At 41.9% G+C, this 14,696-nt stretch overlaps 1 protein-coding gene across 4 annotated transcripts in view; it reads right to left on the bottom strand.

Annotated features, from left to right (window-relative positions):
* Window positions 1–1,211: 1,211 nt before the first annotated feature.
* The window catches only part of CASR (calcium sensing receptor), a 79,203-nt gene continuing 65,718 nt past the window's right edge, over window positions 1,212–14,696 (bottom strand). For all 4 annotated transcript variants that reach the window (XM_045502239.1, XM_045502240.1, XM_045502241.1 and 1 more), the window contains 3 exons: window positions 9,011–9,241; window positions 5,461–5,584; window positions 1,212–4,174 (listed from right to left, as the gene is read on the bottom strand). In XM_045502239.1, the coding sequence (XP_045358195.1) occupies window positions 2,661–4,174; window positions 5,461–5,584; window positions 9,011–9,241 (1,869 nt within the window). In that variant the 3' untranslated portion in view covers window positions 1,212–2,660. The remainder of the gene's footprint in view (window positions 4,175–5,460; window positions 5,585–9,010; window positions 9,242–14,696) is intronic.

Raw genomic sequence — 14,696 nt, 5'->3', positions numbered from 1 at the left:
GGAGTCTTTCTCACATCACATCATCCTTACACTGATTCTCCACTTCCTTCTTCCACTTCTGAGGAGCTGGTGATTACATTGTGCCCACCTGGACAATCCAAAATGATCTCCTTACCAAGGTCAGCTGATTGGCAGCCTTAATCCCATCTGCAGCCTTAACTCACTCTTGCCACGTAAAGTAACCATCATAGGTTCTGGAGATTAGGATGTGGGCATCTTTGGGGGGCTGTTATTCAGTCTTTGACAAATGTCTATACAGATTTGGAGACACATGCTCTGTTTTCCCTCTGGCACCTTGGAAGCTAGTCTCTATGAATTCTCCACACCAGCATGGGGAGGCAGCAGTTAAGTAGAGGCCGGGAGGAAGGGGCCTGAGAGCTGCCTGGCAGTTCCTAGGCTCCAGTGTTCTCTATTCATGAGGGAGCTGGCAAGCCTGAGAGGGCCCTAGCAGTTGGGACAAAGTGACGCAGCTGTGAAAAAATCACTGTGGATCCCATGACCGGGGACCATATGGGGATGGGAGGCCTTATAGGATGCCAATGTGGAGGCATAACAATTACTGAGGGCCAGATCAGAATGTTCTCAGAGATGTCAATAGGAGCTGCTGATGTTTGAGGAACCCCACCTCCCTTTACACTAAAACTGTCATGGAAGGGGTAAGGAAGAAACCTCTGAACTGATGCCCAGAAATCTGAACCAATTCAGAAAACTCTGAAGTTCCTGAGAAAACCCCAGTTTGACTAAGGTGGAAATTTCTGTCACTAGGCTGAATAGGAATTTGAGATAGAAACTAAGTTGTTAGAGAAAAATAAAGTTCACGTTTTACACTCCTGAATCTGTGCTGAGAGTTGTGCTGCAACATATAAATGAAGATAATGATGTTGAGTCCAACATTCTCAGATTTAATTGCTATATTTTGGCTTTGGCTTAAGAGCAGAATTTAGAGTGATCTGAGAAACTACTGCCAGACCGGTGACATTCTTCTCTTGACGTTGTGATCATAGAGGCAGAGCATGGGGGCCTCTGGGGGTGTCTGATTGACTTTCTGGGTTTGTTGCCATGAGCAAGTGTTACTAGGGCTGATCAGAGTTCTTGGGGGTTATTATGAAGAAAGTTTGTGTCATCATTGGGCTTGTCATTAAAATCTGAATGGTAAACAAAGTTTGTTTTATATTTTAATGAAGTGAAAAAAATAATTACAATATCAGTAATAATATTAACTAATATTTATTGAATGCTTACTATATGCTAGGCACCATGCTAAAGTACTTTACATACATCATCTCATTTAATTCACATAAGCGCTCTGAGGGGAAAGAATGATTATTACCTCTATTTTAGAGACAAAGAAGCTGGGGCTTAGTGAAGTTAAGGTTCCCTGCCTGTGGTCACCCAACTTGTAAGTGACTGGCTTGAACCCAGGTCTCTCTGTCTCCAGAGCCTGAATGCTCAGAAACATGCCATTCAATCACTTTAACCACCTATGGGCAGATTCCCACTGCTGGAGGGATTTTAGGTATGGCATTTGGCAGGGAGAGTGCCAGGCTAATGTCCTGTGAGAGCTCTCATGGGACACTTTCTTACCCCAGCAACTGGTAGGGGCTAATGACTGGGAGCTTGTTTTCCACAGAGTCAGCTGTGGATCTGGCTTCGGGAAGCTTTGGGGACAGGGATTGGGGGAACTTATGGATCCCTGGGGCTTACTTGGGCTTAGCTCATGGAGGTGAGGGTGGTGGGGTAGGCAAGGATAGGCAAGGAGCTCAATAATACTGCCTTATATTAACCAGACTGACATTTTTTCAGTTTATATTGTCCATGAACTATTATAACATTAGTATAACAGAAGCATTTTCTTAGAGATAAAGCTACATATAGCAATATTAATTACAGATACAGCTCATTGGATTCATGCAGTTCCTTCCCAACAATTTGAGGTGATTCTTGTGATCCTGGAATCTAAACATGGCATCACTATGACATTCTCCACCAGACATGTTGGTGTAGGAGGGATGCTAACCTTCTAGATGTCACATGATAGCAGCAGCAAGTAGGAGACCAAATATCTTATGGTTTTCATAAATAGGAGGGGACATGTTCACCTTATGCTCTTGAACACTTGAAGTTCTCTTCCCATTGTCAAGATGCTGGGAAGCACTGATGATGTTCTGTTTTTCAGACTCTTAACTCTAGTGGTGGCCAGTCTGAACTTTTTTCACTCTGCACACTTTTGTGTCTGGGCCAGGCTGTCTGCAATGTTCAGGGCAGGCATTTCGGTGTTAAGAAAAAAAGAAGGGAATAGGTGGGTTACTAAAGTCTTGGTTTTATATCTGGGCAGTTGGATGGGATAGAATGGAGGATGAGAACAGAGGAAGAGACATGAACAGCAAATCTGACTATGGTGATCTCAACACTCTGACATATCCAACCACAGAAGGACATGGTTCTTTTTTTTTTTTTTTTTTCTTTTCAATTTTAGAGGAAACATTAGTCAATTCACTGTTATTTAAAGCAGTGCAACTAAATTTGAGGTGTTTGGCGTGTCTTATTCCTCCTTCCACACACAGGGGAAAGGAGTCTGGGGCGATTCCTCATCCCTGTCAGAGAACATGATCCCAGGAATCCTCTCTGGATCCTCCCTGGACTGGCCACCTTCTTCCATTTTATGAATGCAGTATATTTTCTGTGACAGTGCTGCCACCACCACTGATGACAAAGCTTTGTGAACTGGACACTACAAGTGCTGGGGACATCTCTTCAGGGTCCTCCATCTCTGGTCGGAAGTCCCCGTCTACAGGCCCTTGAAGGCCTCTCTCCTGGGCACTCAGTTCTGAGTCTGTCTCCCCACACTGTAGTGGGAGTAATGCCTGGTGTCTGGTGAGGGTCTCATTGCTTTTCTGGGCCTCCAGGGAGTTCTGGTGCATAGAATTCCTGTGAGCCATGGCACTCTTCTGAGGCTCATCAAAGCTCAGTGAGAAGGTGACTGTGCCACTGCCGAAGATGACTTTCTGCTTGCATCTGGGCTGTGGCTGTGGCTGTGGCTGCTGCTGTAGGGACGAGGGCTGCTGTGGCTGGGGCTGCTGCTCTTGTTGGGTCAGGGCCAGTGGCTGCTGCTGCTTTTGCCTCTCGGGCTGTGGGAAGGGGTCTTCACTGTTGCTCTTACTGCTGATGGAGGAAGAGGGTGTGGATCCCGTGGAGCCCCCAAGGCTGCTGGACCGCTTGCGAGAGACGTTGCTGCGGCGCAGTGTGGCCCGGGCTGCTACTTTGAAAGCATGGGCAGCAGTGCTGCAGCGCACCTCCTCGATGGTGTTACGTGATGGCTTGAAGAGGATGATGTAGACCTTGTTGAAGAAGATGCAGGCCAGCAAGCCAAAGCTGGCTGCCAGGATGGCGATCACTTCCACGGCAGAGACAAACTTGCCATAGGTGCTGGCGTAGGCTGGGATGAAGGAGATCCAGACGATGAAGAAGATGAGCATGCTGAAGGTGATGAACTTGGCTTCATTGAAATTCTCTGGCAGCTTCCGGGACTTGAAGGCAAAGAAGAAGCAGATGGCAGCCAGTAGGCAGGTGTAGCCAATTAAGAAGCCCAGGGCCATTAGTGAGCCCTCGTGGCATGTGATAAAGATGATCTCATCCTCCAGCTCGTGGTTGCGGTAGCTTGAGGGTGGTGCAGTGTAGAGCCAGATCACACAGATGACAATCTGCATGAAGGTGCAGAGGAAGACCAGCAGGAACTGCAGGTTGAGCCCCCACCACTTGCGGTGGAAGCTCGTGGGGATCTTGGCCTCAAACACCAGGAGGACACGGTTGGTTTTCACTAGGATGCATGATATGCAGAGCACGAAGCTGATGCCAAAGGCTGGCTGGCGCAGGCGGCATGTCCAGTCCTGGGGCTCACCAATGAAGAACAGGGAGCTGGAGAAGCAGCAGAGCAAGGAGAAGAGGAGGAGGTAGGAGAGCTCTCGATTGGTAGCCTTGACAATGGGTGTGTTACGGAACTTGAGGAAGACACCCAGCACGAAGGCTGTCAGGAAAATGCCCAGCACAGCAAAGAGAGTGAGTGCAATCCCAAAGGGCTCCGTCCAGGACAGAAACTCAATCTCCTTGGCAATGCAAGAAGTGTGGTTCTCATTGGACCAGAAGTCATCGGGGCACTTGTCACAGGCACTTGCATCTGTAAAATGTTTCAGGGAAGAGTTAGTCACTGTGGGGCATAGACTAAGACCTGTGAGTGTAAACGTGTTGGTAAGGGTATACAGATTATTGGATGCTGTCACTTTAAACTTTCTTTTTTGGTGAAATGATCGAACTCTGACTTATGTTTAGTAACATACTTATTTAATTTCATGTATTTTTAATAGTTCTGTTATTTTTTTCCTTTGTATATGGTGGGGGGTGGTGCTACCCCTATTAGCACTACTTGCTGATGGTCTTTAGCAGAGAATGATCAATCTTGCTGGGCAGGTGGCTGGCTGCCTACATACCAGGAATCTAGCATAGTTTACCAACTTCTCACAGTATTCACACTCAGCCTGATTCATTTTGGATATATGGATGGACTTTGTGGACATGTCAGAGCAGACTTCCTCTTAGATCAAGGCAGAATATCCCACACAAACGACCTGTGCCTTCCTCACTCCACATTCATGGCTTTCCAATGAGGGAGGCTGCAGACGCATTCAGTCAGTAGACATTTATTAAGGCCCTACTATGTCCCAAACACCCTGCAGTTTTGGGGAGTTAAAGGAACTTGGGCTTTCAGTCAGAGATATGGATGGGAATCCTGGCTCTTCTGTTTACTAGCTGTTTGGTCAGGCTCCTTAACCTCTCTGAGCCTCAGTTTCAATCATCTATGCAAAGAAAGCAATAATCCCATTATTGTGGTAAGGATGAAATGAGATAATAACAGTAATAATAACAATTATAGTTAATATGTATAAAGCATCTCCAAATGCCAGTTAAGGTTTTTACTTAACATTTATCTAGAACTTAGCATGTGCTATAACAGTATTAACTCATTTAATTCCCCCAACTCTGTAAAATAGGTTTATTATTATTCCCACTTTGTAGATGAAGAAACTGAAGTACAGGAAAAACGTAAGTAAGACAGCAAATACAATGCCAGGCACCCAGCAGGCAATATATCATGGCCTATTAATTGTGTAGTGTGGAACAGACAGAACTTTGTCTATTTAGGGCTACTGAGCTGTAAGAAAAGGGATATAATATTGGAGAGTGGCATCAAAGTAAAACGAAAGATGTGTAACCTTTTATGGTATTACAAGGCATCCAATATTTCTTTTCTATCCCCCTCAATGCCCAGCCCAACGTGACTCTCAGACATACCTTGTTAAATGAGAAATTGTGTGAAGTACCTCCTCAGCCTACCCCTTCCAGGGACTTGGCTGACCCCAGTGCTCCAAAGTGAACTGAGCACTGCAGGAGGGCATGCTCCTTTACCTGTTTCATCACTGTACTCCCCATCAGGACATTCCACACACTCAAAGCAGCAGGTGGGCTCCCCCTCAATGATTCCTTTCCTGGTCCCTGCCAGGCAGTCTCGACTGCAGTTGGAGAAAGGTACCTAGAGAACCGAGAGCGCAAAAGTGAAGGGCTGCAGCTCTGGGATCAGTCTCCCCTTTTGACACAAGCACGGAAGAGGAGTTTGTGCACAAGGACCAGTACAACAGACTTCAGACTCATTCCAGACAGAGGAAGCCCCAGAGATCCTTGTTCTTATTATCAATGAAAGGGAGGTGGGAAAAAAAAAGAAAGGGAGAGGTGTCCTTGGGCAAGTGCCTGCAGGTGTGCGCGCGCACACACACACACACACACACACACACGCACACATCCATGGGAGTCTGGGAAGATTAATTGTTGCCACTCTACACAGTGACGAAATCCTCCTTAAATAACCCCCCATTCCATTCCCTCCAAGTCCCAGAATGGGACATCTGTTTGCTTTCCATGGAAACAAGAGTTTAAGGCAAGCTAAAAGATGCAGGGACACAGGTCTACATACATATAGAGGGATAATCACAAAGGGAGATGCTGAGATGAGAGGAAATTTGTTTAGAAAATGGGACTCTGAACTTTGCAGTGAATTGCAATTCCTGCAACTTTATTTTAGGCTTTATAGGGTGACTTCTGAGATCCTTGAACCACTCAGCAAGGCAGGCAGGACAGGCATAGAGGAGCCAAAAGTAAATGGATCAGAAAAATATGTCAGGCAACTACTACCCAAAAGAAATCTGCAATAGTGATATTAATTTCAGATAACATAGATTTTATTTATTTATTTCATTAGTGGACTTCAGGTGCATGGAATTTGATTAATCATAATCCTTGTTTTCCCATCATTACTTGTTCATATTTCAATCACTTTTAGCCAGTCATTTTTAATGACTACCCCAAAACAAAAGCTAGGACTAGAACAGTAACCTGCACTTAACTGTATGCTTTCCTCTAACCCCTTGCTTCCTTCCCTACTATATATTCATACCTGAGATGACCACCATTCTCTGTTTATCACAGGCAAATGACATTAAACATTCTTTCTTTAAAAAAAAAACAACACTAAACTTTCAAGGGACAGATGAATCTAATCTTATGTGAACTCTACCAGAGATTGGGGGGGGGGGGGGAAGGGGAACATTTTCTAACTCATTCTTATATAAAGGCCAGTATAACTCTGATTGAAAACCAGATGAGAACAGTATGAAAAAGAAAAAAAAGTTACAGGCCCATCTCACTACTTTAAGTTGTCTTCAGAAGCAGACCTGAGTTGTGGATTTGTCTACAAGTGTTTGCAAGGAAAGTTCTCCCAAGAAACCAGGAAGAGAATGGAGCAAGTCAGACACAGAAGGGAAGAAGACAGCAAGGGTATGATCTTGAGCAAAGTCCCTCAGAGGGTAGCTTCTGCCTGATCCCATAGGGGAACTCTGGACTGTAAGTTATTCCTTAGAGCTGTGCTGACCTAAGGAAAAGGGAGCCAGGGTTTTTGTACTTCCACACCACTCATTGTTAAGGATCTTTTTAGGGAAATATAAATTTGTAGACTCTTCTGCCTTTCTGAGCCCTGTGGGCAAAGTGGGTTCTATTAGCTCGCTGGTAGTTTTCTGAAAAAGTGTGGTGAGTTCTGTTGGAAGCAAAAATATATAGAAGTCCTGGAGGTATACGCAAAGTGTAAGGAATCTGAAAGGACCTGAGAAGAGTACAGCTACTTTTTATCACTTGAATATAGATGAAAACACTAAAACAATTAACAAACTCAAAGGACATAGGAAAGAATATGTAGCATGATCATGTTAGGTTTGTGCCAAGAATGCAAACAAGTTCAGTACTAGAAAATCTATACTGCATCTATATATATAAAATCCACTGCATTAATAAATTAATGGAGAAAAATCATGATCATCAGTAGATAAAGAAAAAGCATTTGATGAAATTCAACACAAAATAGCAATTAAAAACTTACCTGAAAAAGGGAGATAGGAAGAAATATCTTTAACTTAAAAAGGGCAATATAAAAACTTCTTAGGTAAACATCATTCTACATGAAAAAATAAAAGCATTTCTTTTAAAACAAGAATGCCCACTATAACCACTATTATTAAACATTGCAGAGTTCATAGCTAGTGGGATAAGACAAGAAAAATAAGGGCATAAATATTGGAAAGAACTCAGTAAAACTTGTTATTTACAGATGATATGATTGTCCACGTAGAAAACTTAAAAGAATCAGCAACCAAATTATTAGAAATAATTGGGGAGCAGCCTCAGACTGCCACAGACTTTTCTTACTCAAGTTTCATTAGTTTTTCTTAAAAAGGCACTTCAGCTTTTGTTTGCTTTGGTTGATTGCCAGATCCTTAAATGGTTGTTTTTGACAGTTTTGTCCAATTTATTGCTTTATTGTTTCAGAAGCTCTTCTTCTCATTCCATATGATCATGTCAAGTAACACAGAAGGGTGCATACTATTTCCAAAATGTTTCTTTTAAAAAAATTTTTTTAAATATTTATTTATTTATTTATTTATTTATTTATTTATTTAGAGAGAGAAATGGAGTGCAAGCAGGGGAGGTGCAGAGAGAGAGGGAGACACAGAATCTGAAGCAGGCTCCAGGCTCTGAGCTGTCAGCACAGAGCATGATGCAGGGCTCAAACTCAAGGACCACAAGATCATGACCTGAGCCGAAATCAGACGCTTAACCAACTGAGCCACCGAGGCACCCCTCAAAATGTCTCTTTAATAAGACTCTTCCCTTCTCTCCCCACCTGCATGCTTGACTTGGAGACATCTTACAAAGTTAAACACATGGAAAGCAATAAAGGAAATTTTTTACTATATCAGAAAAATAACTGCTTTGACGAGGATTTTTTAGAAAACTTGAAGAGAAAATAATTGGCATTATTTTCTAATGAAAGAGGGATATAAATGACAGTATTGGACCTGATGATTGCTAAGATTCTTGGGACCTTGGGAAGGAAAAGAAAGGAAAAGAACTAGTGAAGGACATTAGTACTTTCAACTATAGTAACACAGTACCCTCAGAGATGTTATCTTTCCCAAGTTACCAACCCATTTGATTTTCTAAGAAATTGTCCTTTTGATTTATAGGTCAGCCCGGAGCTATATGGATAACAGGGAACTACCTCTGTGTGAATTGTCCAGACCGTACCTTGAGTGATATTTCTGTTTGCTTAAATATTTCACTCTGGTTGGGGAAAGTTTTAGTCAAGGAAACTATTAGCCATTTAGCCAAAGGATCAGATTTGTAAAGAATAAGAATTTTCTGAGGATTATCATCTGTATACTAAACACTCATGGATTTCATGCAGAACCTTGGCATTAGAGCTATGTGACAAGAGCTAACAAGAGTTAGTGAGTTGAGGAAAGTGGTCTCATCATTTTGCAAGTCCAGTGGCGAAGCCTAAGGCCCTTCCGAAGTCTAGCACAGTTTCCTGCCTGTGGTGGAGGCATCTGTGGTTCTGACGGACAGCACATACCTCTCTGGAGAATCCACTCCACAGGATTTTCTCCTCATTGATGAAGAGCCTTTCTCCTTTCTTGGCATAGACGTTGTAATATCCGACTTCTTTAAACACTATGGAGCCATCCTCTGGAGAGAGGTGCCAGTTGATGATGGAATAGTTCCCCACCAGGTCCCCACATTCATCGAAAGTCACCTGCTCCCCCATATTGTTGGTAAAGTTTAGGTGCCGTAGGTGCTTCAGGACCTAAAGAGGAACAGAGACTTTGAGTACAAGCCACAGGGCTACCACATATGTTTAAGTATGTTATGTACTGCATGAGGACAGTAAACTATCTTTGTTCTAACAAAGTGGAAGGAACATAACTTTAGGAAGAGGCACCTTTTTCTAATTTACACTAAGGTAATTGTATGTGTTAGCAGTAGCCCTGGTAAGCCACAGGCTTTACTTGATACTCAAATTGTAACTGGGGCGAAAACACCTTCTTGAAGTCAGGAAAGTAGACTGGGCACATCTCACCATGGCCCCTGGCCAAATCAAGTCTTCTTCAGGTACATCATCAACTGGTGGTGCCCCAGGAAGGGCAGGGTTTGTAACCCAGAGCCATTCCTGGTGTCTTCTGAGATGGGTTTTGGGGAAGGAGTGGAGGTATGAAGTACTTTTAAGATCTGCTCCATCTTTCTTTATGCTGCTGCCTCTGTGAAAGTGTCTTGCTGCCAAAAATCACGGAGTGGGGTGAGTGGAAGGAAGAAAGAAATGAGGCTGTCGGTGGAGCCCTCACCATCACTGTTGTAACAGTCATGGCCAATCCCTTAATCTTCGCAGGGTTTTATATGTCATATAACTCTTGTATAAAAAAGTAGTGATAATAATTGTTAAACTTTATTGGTCATTTTACTACATTTTAGGCGCAAATGCTAAATGCCTTATATTTATTATCTAATCTTATCCTTACAACAAATAGTACTATCACCCCCATTTTACTGATGGGGAAAGTGAGGCATAGGAACAGAAGTATCTTGTTTAGGGTTACACAGTTAGCAAGTGGTGCAAAGCCTGCGCTCTTAATGGCTATGCTCTATTGTAGTATTGTTAGGCACCTGGCTTTGCTTCCTATGTGCCCCTGACATGGGTCAGGAGGAGACAGTGAACACTAAGCCCCTTCATGTGGGATGTGCCAGGGGTCCCAAGGCATCAAGAGAGAATAACACATGGTCCAGCCTGTGAATATAAGTGTTCTTGCTTCTACTGCACCTCACAAGTCACCGCGATTTATCACCCTCCTCCAGCTCTGAGCATGTTTCCTCACCTTTGTAATGAGAGGGCTGGTCCAGAGAGGTTGCGGAATCTCTGCAAACTCTGGTATGGACTCTTCTCTCTGTTCTGTGGCTTCATGGTCCCTGAGGTACATCTAGAGGCACCTCTCCCTTTTATCATTATTTTTATCATTACCCCTAAAAAACCAACATCTAATCTGACACTGGGGAAAAGTTTGGGTTGAGTCTGTCTAATGGATAGCTTTACTGAGGCCTTGCACCTATTATCCAGGTTAATATTCATGACAAACTAGGTGACTTAGCTAGGCCCCTTCAGGGCATCTTTAATATTCTACCCATTCCAGAGATGACACTGCTTTTTAAACCTATATATCTGTATTCACTTTACTTTCAAATAAACATTTATTGTAAGTAAAATTAAATAGGGAAAAGGAGTCACCTGAATTTGCTCATAAACAGCTCTGGGACAAGTTTGGGGACAGAGTCAATGGCAGACCATGTATGCACACAAACATACCACCCTGGGTGCCTCACCTAACCTTCTGTATGCAATTTACTGCTTTAGTGTCCTCACTGCTACCCTGGCAGACTCTGGCTGCCTTGACTTTTGCCCAGACCTATGGGGGAAGAGGGGGTGTCCTTCCCTTCCTGCTATCTGTTCTTCTGTTCTGCAGTCAGAACTGCTGAGCTATCCTCCAAAAAGATGGAGAATGAATCCTACTGAGGATTCATGCTACCTGTGTTCTGAGGCTTCCTTGATGGTCATCCATCCTATATTTTTTCCTCCATTTTTACTGAGCTTTTAAAACTGTCTGCAGAGCAGTGCCCCAGATATGTTCCTTTTTTATACCTCCAGTTCTCCTTCCTTTTCCTCCATGCTCTTGGAATGACCTGGCCTCCTCCTATACAGAATGATGTACATCCTTTTGTTTGTACCCCAACACATCCTTGTCCTGACACAGCTTTTCTTCCCTGAGAGGAACATACAGTCCTTCTGCTCTGTACAGCTGAGCTTCTCTTGCAGCACTTAGAACCTCATTCCTTCCACCCACTCTGGAACCTCCATTCCATAGTCATGCTTTTCTTTTCCCACATCCTGCTGGGGATCTATCATGGCTCAGATGAAATATTCTTCAAACTTCTCTAGGTAGCTTCCAAAACCTTCCATACTTTGGTTTCATGTACCTACCATTACTTGTTAGTGCAAATGTTTTATCCCAGTCATACAGTTTCCACTGTCCTTTCCACAATCATGCTAACTCTGTCTTTGCTCTGATGTGTGTAAAAGGAGATGAGAAGAGTGGAGAGGTAGGGAACTACCTCTTATTTACACTTCCTATGTGCCAGGCATTGTACTAAAGCTTTACACACAATATCTCATTTAATCCTGACAACCACTCTATTATTATATTCATTTTATAGATGAAGAAACTGAGGCATAGAAGTCAAGAAACTTGCCGGTCATAAGCTAGAAAGTTCTTGAGCTGTGATTTAAACATGAGCTTTTCCTGCTGCACTCTCCTGCCTCTAATATAAATGATTTAGAATGTCCATGGCAAATATTTGTCAGTAATATTTCCTCATTAAATATATTTTGAAAAAGCATCACTGTTATTTGAAGAATAATTTTAAAAGCATATATACAGCAGTAAAACTGGAGTATTGAGCATAAATTTACTTCCTTCTTATTCAGGTTTAATTCCTTGGTTCTCAATATGCCAGGCAACAAGCTTCCTCTCTCCTTTTCTCTGTCTTTAAGTTCTCTGCAGTGAAAGTCTCCAGGCATTAGTGGATGAATAAGGAAGGGAACAGAGACAGTCATTTTATAATTAAATTGTTATCTTCTACATTGGTCAGGCTGGACAGAAACGTGACTCAAAGATCACCACTGGCTGTAATCCTTTTGTGTTGCTATTGGCATGGGATGGAGATTTCTACCATAATCCTAACATGAAAGAAGAAGAAGTCAATCAAAAATCATTTTCTTAAAGTTTCCATTAAAAACTTATTGTAAACACAGGGTGAGATGTGTGTGCTGTTAGAATCAGTCAACAAGTAAATATTTATAGACTATCCACTATGTGTTCTGAGCTAGGCTGCAGTAGTATAAGACATAGTAATATAGTCCTCATGAGCTAACTTACAGGGTATCAGCTCTAAATACAGCTAAATTCAGAAGGGATGGAAATTTAAAAGGGCTGAAGAGGTCAGTACAGGCTTGAGGCATGGTAGAAATTTGGATTGGCAAAGGACAGAAAGAAGGAGGGTGTTAAAAACAGTGGGAATAGCATGGACAAAGATCAAGTTAGGAATAAGCATGAAGTGTTATGGGGGGAGTAAAGAAACGAGTCTCTCAAAATTCGTGTACATGCCAGAGAACAAGGGGAAATAAAGTAGATAGGTAAAGAGGATTCAAGGCAAAGAGGCTGGATTTCATATTAAAAGGCACAGGATCAGATAATAACAGGTTGATGAGAATGTAGAGAAATCTCCATACACTGTTGGTGGGGATGTAAAATGGTGCAGAGACTTTGGAAAATAGTTTGACACTTTCTCAAAAAGTTAAACATAAGAGTTACCACTTGACCCAGCAATTCCACTCTTATGTGTAATCCCAAGAAAAATGAAAACATATATCCAAACAAAAACTGAACACTACTGTTCATAATTCATAATAATAAAAAATGGAAGCAAGTTAAATGTATATCACTCGAATCAATGGATAAATAAAATATGTTATATCCATATGATGGGATACTATTCAAGCCATAAAACGGAATGAAGTACTGATACGTGCTACAACAAGGATGAACCTTGAAAACATGCCAAGTGGAAGAAGTCAGTCACACAGACCACATATTTTATGATTCCCTTTATATGAACTGTGCAGAAATATCCAAATATAGAGAGACAGAAAGTAGATTGGTGGTATTTAGGAATGGGGGGATGAGAAAGTAGGGGGTGATAGCTAAAGGGTATGAAGTTTCTTTTTGATGTGGTGGAAAGGTTCCAAACTGATTGTGGTTATGGTTATACAACTCTGTGAATATACTAAAAACCACTGTAGTAGATGAACTGTATGATATGTGAATTATATATCAATAAAGCTGTTACCAAAAAAGGAGGTATTGAAAGGGATTTCAAATGTCCAAATATGACTTCATTGGGGAGCAGGTAGAGACCTTGATAACAAGGTAACCTTGAGGACATTTGGTATCAAGAGTTTACTAATGAGACATCGCAATTCTAGCCTCAGATGGGACAGGGAGATAAGGATAGGCAGAAGGTAAAAGCAGGGCAAACATCTTATCCAGAAAAGGAAGCACCCAGGATCTTTGTGGCTAGAAATTTTATACCCAAAATTTATTAGACAAATCTCCTCTAAAGTTAAAGACACTATCTTATTCCTTTCTGTGTCCCCAGTGATTTGTAGAGGGCCCGAATTTGAATGGATACTCAAACTATGTCTGTTAAATGTTTGGTTGATAGTCTAGGCATTAAACTAACACTGTTGAATTTGTCAAGTGGTGCTCATGATGAGGTGTTCACCAGTCTGAGGATAAGTAAAAAAATAAATAAGGTCAATATGGTGTCTATATCAGTTAAAAGAGCAAGTAGGTAGAAAATCAATAAAGGTGTAAAAGACTTGAACAATACTTGATCAATAGCACTCGACCTAATTGATATTTATAGAACACTCAACCCAATAGCAGTAGAATACAATACACACTCTTTTCAAGGGCACGGAGAATATTTACCAAGATAAACCATATTCTGGATAATAAAACCAAGTTTCCATAAATTTAAAAATATTCAAACAAAGTATGTTTTTTGACTCCTGAGAATTTAAATTAGAAATCAGTAACAGAAAGATATTTGAAAAATCTCCAGATACTTGGAAACCAAATAACATACTTCTAAATAATATATGGGTTAAAGAAGAAGTGGAAAGGAAAGTTAGAATGTATTTTGAATTAAATGAAAAATTAGGGGCGCCTGGGTGGCGCAGTCGGTTAAGCGTCCGACTTCAGCCAGGTCACGATCTCACGGTCCGTGAGTTCGAGCCCCGCGTCAGGCTCTGGGCTGATGGCTAAGAGCCTGGAGCCTGGAGCCTGTTTCCGATTCTGTGTCTCCCTCTCTCTCTCTCTGACCCTCCCCCGTTCATGCTCTGTCTCTCTCTGTCCCAAAAATAAATAAACGTTGAAAAAAAAAATAAATGAAAATGAAAACATAGCATACAAAATTGGGGGGATGCGGCTAAAGCAACATCTAGAGGGAGATTTTTAACAATAAAATTACTATAGTATAAGAGAAGAAAGGTCTCAAATTAATGACCCCACTTTCCAACCTAAGAAACTAGAAAAAGAAGAGCAAATTAAATTCAAATGAAGCAGGAGAAAGGAAGTAATAAAGCTCAGAGCAAA

Source organism: Leopardus geoffroyi, chromosome C2 (assembly GCF_018350155.1).
Source record: "Leopardus geoffroyi isolate Oge1 chromosome C2, O.geoffroyi_Oge1_pat1.0, whole genome shotgun sequence".
NCBI classification, from domain to species: Eukaryota; Metazoa; Chordata; class Mammalia; order Carnivora; family Felidae; genus Leopardus; species Leopardus geoffroyi.
Note: the sequence above shows the minus strand (reverse complement) of the source record. Positions and strands in the feature narration are given on the sequence as shown.